At 44.2% G+C, this 17,222-nt stretch overlaps 1 protein-coding gene, 6 non-coding genes and 3 pseudogenes across 9 annotated transcripts in view; 9 read left to right on the top strand and 1 right to left on the bottom strand.

Annotated features, from left to right (window-relative positions):
* Positions 1-7,445, bottom strand: part of sh3gl3a (SH3-domain GRB2-like 3a) — a 43,941-nt gene extending 36,496 nt beyond the window's left edge. The window contains exons 1-2 of one of the 3 annotated variants that reach the window (XM_027283095.1): positions 7,210-7,444; positions 6,335-6,422 (exon numbers count right to left, since the gene is read on the bottom strand). Coding sequence is in view for 2 of the 3 variants with exons in the window: in XM_019259438.2 (XP_019114983.1) it covers positions 7,210-7,254 (45 nt within the window). In the remaining variant the exon portion in view is untranslated. Of the gene's footprint in view, positions 1-6,334; positions 6,423-7,209 lie in introns of all 3 variants that reach the window. The other 2 variants (XM_019259438.2, XM_019259437.2) reach the window with 2 other exon arrangements.
* Positions 7,446-13,333: 5,888 nt separating this feature from the next.
* On the top strand, positions 13,334-13,451 carry LOC113746776 (uncharacterized; annotated as a pseudogene).
* Positions 13,452-13,551: 100 nt separating this feature from the next.
* LOC113746777 (5S ribosomal RNA) lies at positions 13,552-13,670 on the top strand. Its single transcript, XR_003463123.1, has one exon. It is a non-coding gene; the product is annotated as a 5S ribosomal RNA (ribosomal RNA).
* Positions 13,671-13,962: 292 nt separating this feature from the next.
* LOC113746763 (5S ribosomal RNA) lies at positions 13,963-14,081 on the top strand. Its single transcript, XR_003463115.1, has one exon. It is a non-coding gene; the product is annotated as a 5S ribosomal RNA (ribosomal RNA).
* A 300-nt stretch (positions 14,082-14,381) lies between these two features.
* On the top strand, positions 14,382-14,500 carry LOC113746762 (5S ribosomal RNA). Its single transcript, XR_003463114.1, has one exon. It is a non-coding gene; the product is annotated as a 5S ribosomal RNA (ribosomal RNA).
* Positions 14,501-14,756: 256 nt separating this feature from the next.
* LOC113746790 (uncharacterized) lies at positions 14,757-14,874 on the top strand (annotated as a pseudogene).
* A 154-nt stretch (positions 14,875-15,028) lies between these two features.
* Positions 15,029-15,147, top strand: LOC113746756 (5S ribosomal RNA). Its single transcript, XR_003463109.1, has one exon. It is a non-coding gene; the product is annotated as a 5S ribosomal RNA (ribosomal RNA).
* A 97-nt stretch (positions 15,148-15,244) lies between these two features.
* Positions 15,245-15,363, top strand: LOC113746772 (uncharacterized; annotated as a pseudogene).
* Positions 15,364-15,460: 97 nt separating this feature from the next.
* On the top strand, positions 15,461-15,579 carry LOC113746769 (5S ribosomal RNA). The gene has a single exon (XR_003463121.1). It is a non-coding gene; the product is annotated as a 5S ribosomal RNA (ribosomal RNA).
* Positions 15,580-15,675: 96 nt separating this feature from the next.
* LOC113746765 (5S ribosomal RNA) lies at positions 15,676-15,794 on the top strand. Its single transcript, XR_003463117.1, has one exon. It is a non-coding gene; the product is annotated as a 5S ribosomal RNA (ribosomal RNA).
* The last annotated feature ends 1,428 nt before the right edge of the window (positions 15,795-17,222 follow it).

Genomic DNA, 17,222 nt, shown 5'->3' with positions numbered 1-17,222 from the left:
TTGTGAAGGATGCAGTATGTGGTTCAGCATTGTTTTGCTGAAATATGCAAGGCCTTCCTGAAAGAGACGTTGTCTGGATAGGAGCATATGTTGCTCTAAAACCTCTATGTACTTCTCAGCATTGATGGTACCTTTTCAGTGTAAGCTGCTGACGACATAGACACTAATAAAACCCCAAACCATCAGAGATGAAGAGTTTTGAACTAGCTGTATGGTCCTTCTCCTCTTTAGTCCGCAGGACACAGCACCCATGGTTTACAAAAAAAAAAAATTTTTTTTTGATTGATCTGACCTCCGACCATTTTTCCTCAGACCACTTTCAATGAGCTCTGGCCCAGAGAAGACGGCAGCATTTCTGGACCATGTTCACATATGACGTCTTCTTTACATGATACAGCTTTAACTTGCATTTGTGGATCACAAGGTGAACTGTGTCCACAGACAGTGATTTCTGGAAGTGTTCCTGAGCCCGTGCAGTGATTTCCAGTCGAGAATCATAACCGCTTTTAGTCCAGTGCTGCCAGTTTTGACCTTTGACCTTGTCCTTTGCGCACAGAGACTCCTCCTGATTCTCTCAATTTTTGATGATGCAATTTTTTCTGAAATTGTTACACAATTTTTAGACGTAGTTTGTCGCAGATTGGTGAACCTCATCTTTACATCTGAGAGGCTCTGTCTCTCTGAAATGTTCCTTTTATACACAGTCATGTTACTGATCTGTTGCCAATTAACCTAATTAACTGTTAAAGGCTCCTCCAGTTGTTTTTGATTTATGCCATATACTTTTCCTGGCTTTTGTTGCTCCTGTCCCAACTTTTCTGAGATGTGTTGCTGCCATCAATTTCAAAAGGAGCTATTATTTTCCATGAAATGGTAAAATGTTTTAACACCTGATATGTTGTTTATGTTCTATTGGGTTTGTGAGATTTGGAAATCATATTCTTTTTTATTTACATTTCACACAATGTCCCAGCTTTATTGGAATTGGGGTTGTAAAAAGACTAAATGATGAGATGATATTCCACGACTTTCCACTTTTCCACTAACAGTGTAAAAAGTATGGAAAATGAGCAGGAAGTGACGGTGTTCCATTCCCAGTAATCTTTCATCTGCTATCTGTCCGTCCTCGTCAGGAAGCAGGTGAAACGCCAAACAATATTTTTGACAGAGTTGAGTTCTAAAAACAGATCTTTTGTTTGTCTCTCAGATAAGTCTCTCTGTTATTTTCAGATATTTTCTCGCCACGTTTCCAGCAGCAGGAAACCGCTGTGGGTGACAGAAACTACATCCAACCTCTGAAAGCTTTTACCACATCGGCTTCGACTGCTCATCACTGTATGACTCAGAACAAGAGAGAGATCAAACAGATAGCAGGGAAGAAAACAGGTCGAAGATACTGTACACACACACACAAAATCACTGCCCACAAAAGGAAAAGAAGGCATTGAAGTTTTTTCACGTGTGAACTGAACAAAAAGAAGTGAGAGTGGATGGCATCCCTGTGCTCCATGTGAGCTCGTAGAACAGGAGAAAAAGAGAAACTGCATGTCTGCTTCAACGTAGAAATCCACAGAACAACAAGAGCGGAGGAGATCACACACCGACGACGACGGCGATGAGGACGTCGAGCACAGGCAGACACACAAACAGGAAGTAACAGGTTCACTTTGAGGTCTCACACACAAGAATAACTTCACAAGCACTCAGATAAATACTGAAGAAGCCCAGAGGCTACACACAGCCTTCTTCTCTAGTTGTGATGCTTACATAAGACGGTGAATACTTCTGATCCTGCACTGATCTGAGGACAGCTCACTGGCACAGCCTCAATCGATCCCATCTCCATTCAGAAAACCGTCTGTCTGAACTGACAGTATGAAGTATCAATTCAGACTTCTTACAAATCCCCATCATAATGTAGATATATTGAGTAACACAGGGGAAATATTCACGGGTTGTTACCTGTGCAAGTATTTGGTGTGAACACAGCTCTTAAATAAATAAAGTTAAATATGAATAATTACGATATGAGCTGTCACACACAGGTACGTGAATAACTATCATAATATTCAGCCAATGAAACAAGTCCAGGCCTGCATAGAGCACTACTATGTGAGACAGATAGAGCTGTTCAACTGCAAAGCACGGAAAAAATCAAACTGTACAATTTATGAAGGAAAGTTATTGTTATTGTTGTTATTATTATGTTCCCACACAGAGCACGGAACTACGCCGGGTTATAAACACAGTGAGGGAACAATCAGCTACATGAAGACAGATATGTTTAACGGGTGCAAGTGGGTGAATGCTCCACATGCAGTCACACTTGACACTGTAGCTTGAACAGGAATGAGAGAGTGTGTGTGTGTGTGTGTGTGTGTGTGTGTCTGGTGTCATGGGTCAGGATGAGCAACAGAACATCTCTGGGTTCTGGGTAAGCCTCAAGAAACAGAAACAAGCTGTGAACAGTTCACACATCCTGAACACACAGAGCAACATCAGCTTTCAATCTAACTCCAGCGCTCACTCTTCTTCTAACTCTGCTTTGGTCTCCACCAACCCCTCTTTTCATTAGACACAGCTGCCTGCTGTGACCCAAACAATCCTGATAAGTGCGGTGAGGGTGAACCAGACCAGGGGCCTCATGTGCAAAGCATGCGTACGCACAAAAAAGGGGCGTACGTCCTTTTCCACGCTCACGTTCAAATGTATCAAACGTGAAATGATCGTAGAAATGTGCGTGCCCCACGCCAATTTCATAGCTGTCGTACGCACGTTTCTACAGCTATTGTTCCTTTGGTGACACTTAGATGGTGAAGGTGGGAAACTGTTAATAATGTGAAAACAAGTAGTCATCAGAGTGATGTGCACATCAGAGACACACTTATGAACTATTAACACACGCAGGTGTTTGCAATTATATAAGTGGATATAAAAGCATGCGCAATGTGATTAAGAAAATGATATTAACAAAGACAGCGTTAGCGTTGTTAGAGGACCTTGCAACGGACCGCCGTGAGCGATTTAAGGAACGCAAGGATTTACTTGCAAACCATGATAATTGGCTCATAAGCCGATTTCGGTTACCAAGGCCAGTGTTACTGGAGTTACTGCAGAGCTGCGGCCGGCCCGAGAGCGCAACGGGGGCCGGCGGGCCGGCTGCCTGACTGCGCTGGGGTTCCCGGCAACAGGGGCATTCCAGCGGGAGCTGGCCGATCGGTCAGGAGTGTGCCAGTTAACCCTGAGCCGAGCCATGCCAGCTGTGTGGGACGGAATCATCCGAATGTCTTCCTGGTACATCAGATTCCCGTACAATGCTGTTGAACAGGCCGACATTAAAGCACAGTTTGCAGCGAGAGCCGGTTTCCCTAATGTAATCGGAGCTATTGACTGCACACACATTGCTATAAAAGCGCCATCACAGGATGATTTTTTTTATGTTAGTAGGAAACATTTTCATTCCATCAATGTTCAAATCATATGTGATGCGCGAATGCAGCTAACTAACATCGTGGCAAGGTGGCCTGGTTCAACGCACGACTCATTCATTATGACTAACAGCATTGCTGAGAACAGGCTGGAGACTGGCACGGTGCGCGATGGGTGGCTTCTATTCGTTTAATTGTCCCGTATGTAACGCTGGATTACATACGAAACAATTAAACGAATAAACTCTTTACTTACCCAGAAGCCGTGCCAGTGTGCCAGTGCATATTTGGGCATGTGCGCATTCAAATATCATGTTTTTGGTTTTCTTTATTTTCTGCTGGTGAAATTAGAGCTGCAGAGCTTTCTAACAAGCCCCTGATTGTCTCCCTGTGTTCAGTATTCTTGTCAGTAAAAGCGGGCGTAAAATGTCAGCCGCAGCGCCACACCTGTCCACACCTGTGTGTGCGCTGCTCAGATCCCACGGCATTTACAGCCTCACACACACGCTCCCACTCACGTTTTTTTTGGGTCATATTTAGACTCTGTAAAATTCATTTTCTTTCCTTTGTTCATCGCGTTATCTGATCGGGCGAAAAGGTGAATCTCAGGTCCGGGGCCTATTTAAATAGATTTGCATATGTAAATAGGGGCGTGGACAGGGAGGAGTTGCACGTGCGCTCAATTCCACGTTGACTGGGATGTACAAAAGAAACGTGCTTGGATCTATGCGTACGCACACTTTGATACATCTGAATTTTTTTGTGCGTACGACAGTTTCCGGGTTTTGGCGTACGGCAAGTTTTAGCAGGAAATCCACGCAAGTATTCGTACATGAGGCCCCAGAACCAGAACCAGGCTGATATCTCTGCCAGGCCAGTTTGTAAAACTTCTGAGAACAGTGAGAAATGTTGTCAAAATTACCCAGAACCCCAAAGTGACACATTCACAATAATTGATTTGTCCAACCAACAGTTCAAACCTCAACATTCATTATCACAATGATGATGACAAAAAATGACAATGATTAAATGGAAAGCATCAAATCCTCACAGCAAACCTGTCATACTACTGCTGAGACTCCAACAGCTCAGAGCAGAGGTACCTTCAGCAACCCGCTGATTACAATGAGCACTGTGTATCTGCTGTACTGTATCCACGTGCACACACATCACACATACTGTACATGCATCAACAACAAAACCGAAAACCAGCTCAAGCTTGAAGCTGTATGCAGAATAATGGTCCAAACCTAACCTGAAACCCAACACTACCTCCCTCCATGCCCAACAGCAAAAAAGCATCAGCAGGCTACCTGTTAGGGATGTAAACAGTTAATCGATTAATCGGTTAATTGTTGAAAAGAATTTAATTGATTAAATTAAATTAATCGGGTTAACTGAATCTAGGGCCATTTTCCACAGGAGTTTTTTTCAGTGAAATTTCATGGTGTCGCCAGTTAAGGGCACCATTGCTTAATCTAGGCCACAGCGAATGTACCTGAACGTAACACGGCGACAGACCCGGAGCGGAGTATGGAGCATTTCAAACTAAGTAATGATGACAAAGACGCTGAGTGTAAACTCTGCGGTGCTACATTTAAGTTCAGCAGCTCTACGAGTTCACTAAGATACCACCTTCAAAACCTGCAGGCGTGTTGACGTGCTAGCAATTAGCATTAGCCACTAAGAATTAAATACATGCTGATTGCTAACATGCTAATGCTAATTGCTAGTGCGTCATCGCTATCTGCTCCTGTGTGTAAATAAACATGCTCACTTGTCACTCTCAACATTTCAACAATAGAGTGCCTTTCTAGTCTTCCGACCACTCAAAGCGCTCTACGCTACATATCTCATTTACCCCATTCACACACATTCATACTCTGATGGCATTGGCTACCGTGCAAGGTGCCAACTGCTCATCAGTTTAAGGATCTAAGCATTGGGGTTCAGTATCTTGCCCAAGAACACTTGGCATGCAGACCGGAGGAGTCGGGGATCGAACCGCCGATCATCTGATTAGTGGACGACCCGCTCTGCCTGTGAGCCACAACCGCCCAAATGTTACTGTAAGTTTCCAGGGCTAGTAATCTTACTGTTACCTTTCTCAGAACAAGGGAGATTATAAGTGCTGCTGCTAATGTTTCAAGTTTTTCATCTAAGTACTTTACCAGATAATGATATGTAGGCTTAATATTGTGTAGACTAAGCCCATATTGTATAGCTTTAAAAAATATTTTATGTTAATGTTTCACATGCAACAGGTGAGCCACAGCACAATTATTTTTTTTATGTATTTCAATTTTCTGTGCAGAATTTATTTTGGTTAAGTGCCATATCTGTACCGTATCCCAACTGGTACAATAAAACATTAGTTGAGGAATATAACATGCATTTTTTATTCAGTATATAAGCAATTTTTAGCTTTATGTTAAAGACACCGTGAGAAATGTATGTTCTCAGGAAAAAAGCTGCTTATCAGTTAATCGTTAATCGATCGATAAGGTCAATCAACTAACAATTAATGAATTAATCGATAATTTGCATCCCTACTACCTGTATGTAAGAGAGCACCTGACAGATGGACCACAGTCCTGTGAGGAAAGACCTCGTGCCAGACGCCATTCTAACCCGATGGTGCTGTGCCACCGATCATCCCCCTAAACCATCCGCCACCTGGCAGGCATGCAGGCAGGCAGCACTGGTTTGCTGAGACACATTATCTACACGTTAGAACTGGTTCACAGTTACTCACAAACGCCCACCACAAGTGTATTTTGGTGGCAGGAGGCCGTGGGAATATCAGGCCAATGACGAATGGAATGTTAAAGGTTCAGTGTGTAAGTATCCATTGGCAGGCATTGAATATGATTATAATTAGTATGTTTTCATGAGTGTATAATCACCTAAACACAAGATTCAAACGAGCCCTCAACATCTACAGCGAGAGCAGGTCCTCTTCCATGGAGCCCGCCATGTTGAACTGCCATTTTTCTACAGTAACCCAGAGCAGACAAACAAAAAAACACCCATTGAGATATGACCTTTTGCTTTTATGTGAACTTTTTACTACATGCTTGGAAGGAGAAGGTGTATTCAGTTGGTTGTGATCTGTGCCACTAAACTCCACATTAGTGTGTGTGTGACTGATGTTATGAGAAGGCATGTTGGGTCAATGTTTCTACACGCCTTTACAGTGACACATACTGTGACTTAAACAGACTGATTTCTCCCAGCCTACAGCAAAACCACAAACAACATGTTAGGTGTTCACTTTTATATATCATTTTTTATATTAAATACATATTTGTACTTTTCCTATCTCTTCCTGATGATAGTGTGTAGTGATACTCTCTTGGGAACAACGCTAACCAGACCTAACGCTCACATGTCCAGTGTTAGTGAGGTGGTGTGTAGCCAGCTGAATCACTCATGAGTCAGTAATGATGCCGAAATGTGCAGCAGGTTGGACTGTTTCTGAAATGATCAAACAACAAATGTTTGTTCTTTTAAACGCGACAAAACGTTGAATTTGTTCTTTTTTGAACGGAGTTTGGTGTGACGGCGTCTCCGTACATACGAACTTGTGCGGAGGAAAAAGTACCGTTATACTGACAGCTTCAAATGCCGCCAAAGTGTCGGAAACGTCGGCATTGTGGCTTCAGTTGCGTGTCGCGGTGTGAAGTTGTTAGTCGAACCACCTGCCGCCTGCTTCCGTTCACTGCTAGCTGCGAACAGTCCACATCCAAACAACTGTCGTTATGAACGAGCGGCTTCATACCTGACTGGCTTTGTGGAACTGTTTCTTCAGCCCGGCCACAGACATCTTGGACGAACCCGTGTGACGCTTCAGCTCCCGAACAAACGCTCCGTGAAAGACCGAAGAAAAGTGTGAAAAGCTCCGACAGACAGACAGACAGACAGACAGACAGGAGACTCCACAGCGATGCAGTCATCAGTCAGCAGCGCTCCAGACTGCAGCAGGACCTGAGCAGGGTCAAGCTGGCAGGAAGCAAGCGGAGACACAACCGGAAACTGTGTTTTTGCTTAAAAAATAAAACTGTGACTTGAAGAATGAAAACTAGAGCCTTTTATGATTCTGTTGCTTTTTTTTGTGTAAAACAAGCAGCACGAATAGAGCCAGGGAGGAATCACTTTTACTGTCACTGCTTATAGTTTCTCTGTAATGATTTTGTGATATGGTTTTAGAGACCAATCCACTTCAACTCAAACTCAACTTTCCGTTCATCATATTCGATGTTTTCAGTTTTTAAAACATGCTTAAGACTTACCATCACACATCTCTTCCACAATGTCTGACCACTTTAAACAACTTTTTTTGGCATCTATTAGAAAAAGTGAAACATAACTCGTTTTCTATATCTGCTGTTTCACTCTGTTAAAAACTTGACATGTTCAGTCGCGGTTTTATTTTGAACGTGCAAACCGGAAATGAGAGTTACGTTGCGTTGTGAGTGGCGGAGGAGAAGAGGGTTTCCTGAATGGCAGAGATGTCGCCACTTCTCAAAGCCGATTGGCTGACAGCTGCTCGTGCGGAGGAAACTGCTACGCAGAGAAATAATGACTTCAAAGTCGCCGGAAATAGCTTCACAACAAACCGATGAGCAAAAATGACACACATATTATTATAGCTCATAAAAAGCTGTCACAGAAGTGACTGCAGTCTGTGTCTCACCTAGTTTCCTGTCTGCCTCTACACTACCAAATGAAGGAAAACATACCAAAGAAGATTTTACGTGTCAAAACGTGTCTAAAAGTAACCTGTGTATTCCTTTTATGTTTACTGTGTCAAAACGTGTCTCCATTGTCTGATGAATGCTGGAGGAATTCCCTCTTGAATTTATTAAGATGGGGAAGTTAGAGCAACATTTAAATCATATAACCTAAATATTATATTTATTTGAAGGATTTCCTGCAATAAGCCTTTTTTCATAAGACATTTTGACATGTGATGGGAGGGGAAGGGAATAAGGGAGGGGGGGGGGAGAAAAGAGGAAAAGTAGGGGGGGAGGGGGTGGGAAAAGCACAGCGTACATAATCAAAAAAAAAAAAAAAAAAACGGGGACCCGAGAGGTCGAGGGATGGACGGATGAGGTATGGTAGGGAATGAAGGTAGAGGGATGAAGAGGTAGAGGACCAGTGTCTGGAAGACGGGAGGGAACGTGGAGGGATTTGAGACTCTGGGTGGGGGAACAGTCTCTCCATGTATTTAAACCCCCGCGGTTCCCGTGTTTGAATGAAAGAGGGACAAGAGAAGAGAGAACAAAAAAAGGAAGAAAGGAGGGTTTTAATGGGGAGAGATGTGAAAACTGAGTCAAAGAGGTGAACAGATAAGGTGTGCTTAAGTATGTTCCTGTGGAGCTTCACACGAGACACATGACACGTTCCCATCAATATGAAATAATCTACTGTACTATACTGATGTAGGGCAGTGGCCTATTAACGTCAGTAGATGGCGCTAATGTATTGTTTTTTGCCCTCAGCAGTTTGGTGAACATAGCTGTTTGTTCTAAAAAGGCCACCATATTTTCAGGTGCGTTACGCGCGCAAGCACCATTTCGGTCAAATGTTTATTTTCCTGTGATAAGGTAAGCTGCATGAACAGTAGTGATGGGAATTTCGGCTCTTTTTGGAGAGCCGGTTCTTTTGGCTCTGCATACTATAAGGAGCCGGCTCTTTCGGCTCCCAAACGGCTTCTCACATTTTATTAATTGGTTTTATTAATTTATTATTATTATTATTTTGTTATTATTGCTGTTAATATTATTTTGTATTTTTAAAATGTATTATATTTTATTTTATTTTTGACATTGTAAAGCACTTTGGTCAGTGCATGCTGTGTAAAAATGTGTTATATAAATAAAACATACTAACTATTTAATTAATTTATCACCCAAAATAATGCAAAACTGTTCGAAAAAATGAATTACTAATGTAAAATACATACATGACATCAAATGTTTATCCTTTATGGCTTTATTTTACAAACACACTCAACCTTGAAAAAATGCCACAAAATAAATTATAAAGTATAAATATAAAGACACAATTAGGCAAACTTTTAACTATGTTAAAACACACACGCTGACTTTAACTTAACTTAACTATTTACATTAAACCTGCACAAACTCACAGAATGACAAAGTCTTTAGTGAAGATTTGCATTGAGAAAAAAAAAAGTGTCTCAGCTTGAAGGGGCTGATCCGGTTCCTTCTCTCTGTTATGATCTGCCCAGTTTTTGAGAAGATTCTCTCTGAGGGGACAGATGTTGCGACTATGCACAGTCTCCGTGCCATCACCTGGGAAAGCCGTGGGTAGACCAGAGCCTTGGTCTCCCACCAGCTCAGTGGGTCTGCACTTCTCTGGAAAAGGGGCTCCTCAAGATAGGATCTCACTTCCAGTATTGCATCTGATGAGGGATTCCTTCTTGTAGTGTCTCCACTTGCCCGCTCTTCAAAGAACCTCCAAACAGCAGATGCTCCTCTTGCTCATGCTCTGCTGCCTCTTTTCCCCCTTGGCCCCCTTGTGGAGTTGACTGGCTAGACCTTGCTGCTGCTGCACTTATTCTTTGAAGAGCTTCATCAACTGCTCTGCTGTCATTAAAAGCCAGCTTTTTGAAACAGGGGTCGAGAAGGGTGGTTTCTGACAGAATAGTGTTGTATTCCATTCTGAGGAACTTTCTGTCCATGGATGCACAGAGAGAATCCACTAACTCAGCTGTCACTCTCTGCAGACCCTTGCACAGTATCAGCATTTAGGAGTCGGTAAAATTGCTGAAAAAAAAGAAGTGTAATTTTTTATTATTATTTAGCAATATTATTTTCAGTCATTTCTATTCTGTTAGTCATACTAATAATTTAACAACAACAACTAATAATAATGATGATAGTAAATAGTAGTATAGTAGTAAAGTATAATAAGTATAATGTGATAACATTTGTACACTGTACCTCTCTGCGCTGATCTCCACAGTGACCTGCTCAAATGGCTCCAGAACAGTACATGCCTCCTGCAGTACATTCCATTCCTCTTGGCTCAGAGGATCAACAGGTGCATTGGTGACAGCCAGTGTAGAGATGACTGCATCCTTGGACTCCAGAATCCGTTTTATCATGTAAAACATTGAGTTCCACCGAGTTGATTGAGCTTCAGCTCAGGCATGCCCATCTGAGTAGACTTCTCTCCGTGGCTGTTGTGCTCCTGTGGAAGAATTCCACTATTGCCTTCACCTTGTCCACAGTAGGCTTCATAACTTTGAGAGCATCCCTCACAAACAGGTTGATGGTGTGAGCAAGGCATGGATGGTGGGTCCATTTCAGAATTTTTATTGCCTTTGTTATGTTAGCTGCATTGTCAGTGATGCAGCAAACCACTCCACATCCCACTCTTTTGCCACTCTGAGCAGCTCTTCTGCCAGATTTTCAGAGGTGTGTCTGGCACTGAACTCAAAGCAATCCAGCAGACATGACACCATTTTATAATTTTCTAAAAAATGACAGGTAACGGACATATATGAGGTGGTGGCTCGGGATGTCCAGCAGTCAGTAGTTAAGCAAACAGCTGTGGCTTTCTTAACGCTTTCCTGAAGAGAAGCACGTGCTGTGTCATATAGGCCTGGGACTATTTTCTGAGATAGGGTTTTTCTGCTGGGGAGGACATACATTGGATTGAGGACATGGCTGTAGCTTCGAAATCCTGCATCTTCTACAATTGAAAATGGTTGGAAATCATGTGCCACCATCTTTGCCAGTTCCTCATCAATTGAGTTCTGCTTGGCTGGGGTCAGAGTGTTCTGCAAAAACTGTCTCATTGAGCTCTGGGCTCTAGGTGGTTGCTGGGGTGTAGGCCTACTGGGGGCAGACAATACAGCAGCTTCAGTATCAGTTGCACTTGCTTCCCTTAATACCTCCACCTGTACTGATGGGTGGACAGTTTGCATGTGCCTGTGCAAATTGTTTGTAGAGCCTGCTCGATAGGAAATGTTAACTTTACACAGTCTACACTCTGCTTTTGTGCTGCTTTTGGCATTGAAATAGGCCCAAATTTTACTTCGTTTCCTGCTGTCACTCATTTTCCTCACCGTTCGCCGTTTTTTTTTTCGGTCTCTCGTCTCCCTCCTGCCTTCTTGTCCTCAGTGACCGCTGTGTGTGTGTGTGTGTGTGTGTGTGTCTGTCACCCCTGCCGTGGATGATGCTATACATCTTGACCAATTACGTGCGGCTTTGACAGAAAAAAAAAAATAATAATTTCCCGCTAGTTTTTTTTTTCTCCACTTATTTAATTGAAAGCCGAACGTGATTGGTTAAGGTGTGTGAGAACAGGGAGGGAGAGTGTCAGGGAGAGGAGACAGTGAGGCACCGAAGTGAATCTCCTCCTTTTCCAGTATTTCCACTTCCCTTGAGGCTTACGGCCATACCACCCTGAATGTGCCCGATCTCCTGTGATCTCGAAAGCTAAGCAGAATCAGCCCTGTTTAGTACTTGCATGTGTGACTGCCTGGGAATACCAGGTGCAGTAAGCTTTTCATATCTCGGCAGGGAACAAAGCTTTTCTTCTTCAATAGCCATGGTGGTGATGACTGACGTGCATATATACAGTATTTCTCACTTCCCTGGAGGCTTACGGCCATTCAACCCCTGAATGCGCCGATATTCATCTGATCTCGTAAGTTAGCAGGCGTAGGCCGGTTAGGCCTGTTGTACTTGGATCGGTGACCACCTGGGAATACCAGGTGCTGTAAGCTTTTTCACATCTCGGCAGGGAACAAAGCTTTTCTTCTTCAATAGCCATGGTGGTGATGACTGACGTGCATATATACAGTATTTCTCACTTCCCTGGTGGCTTACGGCCATACCACCCTGAATGTGCCCGATCTCCTCTGATCTCGGAGTAAGTAGGGTCAGGCCTGGTTTTACTGGCATGGTGACGCCTGGGAATACCAAGTGCTGTAAGCTTTTTACATCTCGGCAGGGAACAAAGCTTTCTTCTTCAATAGCATCGGATGGTGGATGACTGACTTCATATATACAGTATTTCACTTCCTTGAGGCTTACGGCCCATACCACCCTGAATGCGCCGATCTCATCTGCATACGTAAGTAAGCAGGGTTACCTGGTTAGTACTTGGATTTGTGACCACCTGGGAATACCAGTGCTGTAAGCTTTTTCACATCTCGGCAGGGAACAAAGCTTTTCTTCTTCAATAGCCATGGTGGTGATGACTGACGTGCATATATACAGTATTTCTCACTTCCCTGGAGGTACGGCCATCTCAACTGAATGCGCCGCTCTCATTGATCTCGTAATAGCAGGGTTAGGCCTGGTTAGTACTTGGATGGTGACCCTGGGAATACCAGGTGCTGTAAGCTTTTTCACATCTCGGCAGGGAACAAAGCTTTTCTTCTTCAATAGCCATGGTGGTGATGACTGACTCATATATACAGTATTTCTCACTTCCCTTGAGGCTTACGGCCATACCACCCTGAATGTGCCCGATCTCCTCTGATCTCGAAAGCTAAGCAGAATCAGCCCTGTTTAGTACTTGCATTGTGTGACGCTCGGGATACCAGTGCTTAGCTTTTTCTCATATCTCGGCGGGAACAAGCTTTTCTTCTTCAATAGCCATGGTGGTGTGACTGACGTGCATATATCAGATATTCTCACTTCCCTGGAGGTTACGGCCCTTCAACCCTGATGCGCCCGATCTCTCTGATCTTCGTAAGTTAAGCAGGGTAGGCCTGGTTGTTGATTGGATGGTGACCACCTGGGAATACCAGGTGCTGTAAGCTTTTTCACATCTCGGCAGGGAACAAAGCTTTTCTTCTTCAATAGCCATGGTGGTGATGACTGACGTGCATATATACAGTATTTCTCACTTCCCTGGTGGCTTACGGCCATACCACCCTGAATGTGCCCGATCTCCTCTGATCTCGGAAGCTAAGTAGGGTCAGGCCTGGTTACTACTGAGGAGGGTGACCGCCTGGGAATACCAGGTGCTTAAGCTTTTTCACATCTCGGCAGGGAACAAAGCTTTTCTTCTTCCATAGCCATGGTGGTGATGACTGACGTGTATATATACAGTAGTATTCTCCACTTCCCTGGAGGCTTACGGCCATACCACCCTGAATGCGCCCGATCTCGTCTGATCTCGGAAGCTAAGCAGGGTCAGGCCTGGTTAGTACTTGGATGGGTGACCGCCTGGGAACACCAGGTGCTGTATGCTTTTTCACATCTCGGCAGGGAACAAAGCTTCTTCTTCAATAGCCATGGTGGTGATGACTGACGTGCATATATACGTATTTCTCATTCCCAGAGCCTTACGCCATACACCCTGAATGCGTCTCGATCTGCGGAAGCTAAGCAGGGTCAGGCCTGGTTAGTACTTGGATGGGAGACCGCCTGGAATACCAGGTGCTGTAAGCTTTTCACATCTCGCAGGGAACAAAGCTTTCTTCTTCATACCATGGTGGTGATGACTGCCGTGCATATATACAGAATTTCTCACTCCCCCAGAGGCTTACGGCCATACCACCCTGAATGCGCCCTATCTCGTCTGATCTCGGAAGCTAAGCAGGGTCAGGCCAGGTTAGTACTTCGATGGGACACCGCCTGGGAATACCAGGTGCTGTAAGTTTTTTCACATCTCGGCAGGGAACAAAGCTTTTCTTTTTTAATAGCCATGGTGGTGATGACTGACGTGCATATATACAGTATTTCTCACTTGCCCAGAGGCTTACAGCTATACCACCTTGAATGCGCCAGATCTCGTCTGATTGCTTGATCTCTGATAATCTAATAGGTTCTGCCGGTTAGTTACTTGTATCGTTGCCCAAAGCTTTTTCACATCTCGGCAGGGAACAAAGCTTTTCTTCTTCAAGAGCAATGGTGGTGATGACTGACGTGCATATATACAGTATTTCTCACTTCCCTGGAGCCTTACGGCCATACCACCCGGAATGCGCCCGATCTCGTCTGATCTTGGAAGCTAAGCAGGGTCAGGCCTGGTTAGTACTTGGATGGGAGACCGCCTGGGAATCCCAGGTGCTGTAAGATTTTTCACATCTCGGCAGGGAACAAAGCATTTTTTTCTTCAAGAGCCATGGTGGTGATGACTGACGTGCATATATACAGTATTCGGCAGGGAACAAAGCTTTTCTTCTTAATAGCCATGGTGTGGATGATGCCGTGCATATATACATATTTCTCACTTCCCCAGAGGCTTACGGCCATACCACCCTGAATGCCCATCTCTCTGATCTCGGAAGCTAAACTGACGTGCATATATACAGTATTTCTCACTTCCCCAGAGGCTTACGGCCATACCACCCTGAATGCGCCCGATCTCGTCTGATCTCGGAAGCTAAGCAGGGTCAGTCGTTGTTAGTACTTGGATGGGTTACCGCCTGGGAATCAGTATTTCTCACTCCCCAGGCTTACCCATACCACCCTGAATGCGCCCGATCTCGTCTGATCTCGGAAGCTAAGCAGGTCAGGCCTGTTTAGTACTTGTCCTTTCTTCTTTAATAGCCATGGTGGTGATGACTGACATGCATATATACAGTATTTCTCACTTGCCCAGAGGCTTACAGCCATACGACCCTGAATGCGCCCGATCTCGTCTGATCTCGGAAGCTAAGCAGGGTCAGGCCTGGTTAGTACTTGGATGGGAGACCTCCTGGGAATACCAGGTCCTGTATGCTTTTTCACATCTCGGCAGGGAACAAAGCTTTTCTTCTTTAATAGCCATGGTGGTGATGACTGATGTGCATATATGCAGTATTTCACACTTTCCCAGAGGCTTATGGCCATACCACCCTGAATGCGCCCGATGTTGTCTGATCTCGAAAGCTAAGCAGGGTCAGGCCTGGTTAGTACTTGGATGGGAGACCGCCTGGGAATACCAGGTGCTGTATGCTTTTTCACATCTCGGCAGGGAACAAAGCTTTTCTTCTTCAATAGCCATTTTGGTGATGACTGACGTGCATATATACAGTATTTCTCACTTCCCCAGTGGCTAACTGCCATACCACCCTGAATGCGCCCGATCTCGTCTGATCTCGGAAGCTAAGCAGGTTTAGGCCTGGTTAGTTCTTGGATGGGAGACCGCCTGGGAATACCAGGTGCTGTAAGTTTTTTACCCCTCGGCAGGGAACAAAGCTTTTCTTCTTCAATAGGCATGGTGGTGATGACTGACGTGCATATATACAGTATTTCTCAGTTCCCCGGAGGCTTACGGCCATACCACCCTGAATGCGCCCGATCTCGTCTGATTTCAGAAGCTAAGCAGAGTCAGGCCTGGTTAGTACTTGGATGGTAGACCGCCTGGGAATACCAGGTGCTGTAAGCTTTTTCACATCTCGGTAGGGAACAAAGCTTTTCTTCTTCAATAGCCATGGTGGTGATGACTGACATGCATATATACAGTATTTCTCAGTTCCCCAGAGGTGTTGACAACCCCACGCCTTCACATGAGGAGGAGAACTGTGTTGATGAGCACACAAATTCCTGCACTATATAAGGACTTTGTTGTTTATACTGATTTACAAAGCGCGTGTTTGTCCTTTTACCCACCCCCGGCCGGCGCCGACTCAATGAACATCACACATCATAGGAGCATTTATCGCATGACTTCCACCGGAAGAATAAAAAGGTCACCTTTGTTTCCTGACAGCTCCCCCTCGAGATTGGTGCCTTAACTAAAAGGCTAAAAGCCTGAACGAACAATGCATCCGTCCTAGCTCCGTAAAGACTATTATGCAAACAACAGTCTTGATTTAGGGTGTAATATTCAGGGCAGTGTTTCTCCCTCCCATCTTCAACGCAATCACATCCCAGGATCCAAAGCGTAAGAGGAAGAAATCCTGAAGAGCAAGTGAGAATAATTTGTTATAGACGGTACACCAGTTTTCCAGATTGTTCGCCTAGACCCTTCGTTAGCCATTCCGAGCTCAACGTGATAATAGGTAGATCAAGTGAACAGGGCTCATTCAAGAATGTCGTAAAACAATGGCTTACGTTTCAAAACTCTTATAAGGGACTGCGGCTTGGGGGGCAACGAGGGCTATGTGATATAAAATATCTATGGTAATAGGTAATATGCAGGTTGGCATTACAGCCTAAACTCACAAACTGTAACTAGTGGACTCACCGTAAAATCCAACACATCGCACAGAGGATTCGGGTTTTCTGCATTATACGGCGCCTAGTTTACTGCCATAGAGAGCAACGAAACAACCCTGCTGTTTGTGTTCCGCTTTGGCCTTGTCCAAGCCTCGGAGTATTTTTAACGGTAGCAAGATATGAAGATAGAGCCACTGGGGGCGGTCTGCTTAAACACACAAAAACGGAGCTGAAAATCAATAAAGAGGAGAACTGTTTTAACTTCATTTGGTCAACACGCTGAGTAACTGTTGAAATGTCACTTAGATGCATTACCTACGAACCGGGGCGTGTCATCGCTTTTACTCACCATCCAAGTTGTGGAGGTGCAGCTTAGACACGTCCAAAGCCAGAATAGCCCCTTCTACAGCAGGAATACCACTGATTAATCTTGCTAGCACTAACTTCGCTTCAATACTCAGTATCATTCGATTGTGTCTAAAGTGCTAATTACAACAGGAGAGATCAAGGAGCACGTGAAGCCGCATAAGCCCAGCGTCTTGATGCACATGTGAAAAGTTATAGGTTTATATGTTATTACTTTAATATTCTATTTGACTTTTTCTGTGTTTCCACATAGATTACAACAAGCGGCTATTAAGTCAATGCAGACTCC

Source organism: Larimichthys crocea, chromosome X (genome assembly GCF_000972845.2).
Source record: "Larimichthys crocea isolate SSNF chromosome X, L_crocea_2.0, whole genome shotgun sequence".
NCBI lineage: Eukaryota > Metazoa > Chordata > Actinopteri > Sciaenidae > Larimichthys > Larimichthys crocea.
The sequence above is the reverse complement of the archived record's forward strand: the minus strand, read 5'-3'. Positions and strand labels throughout refer to the sequence as shown.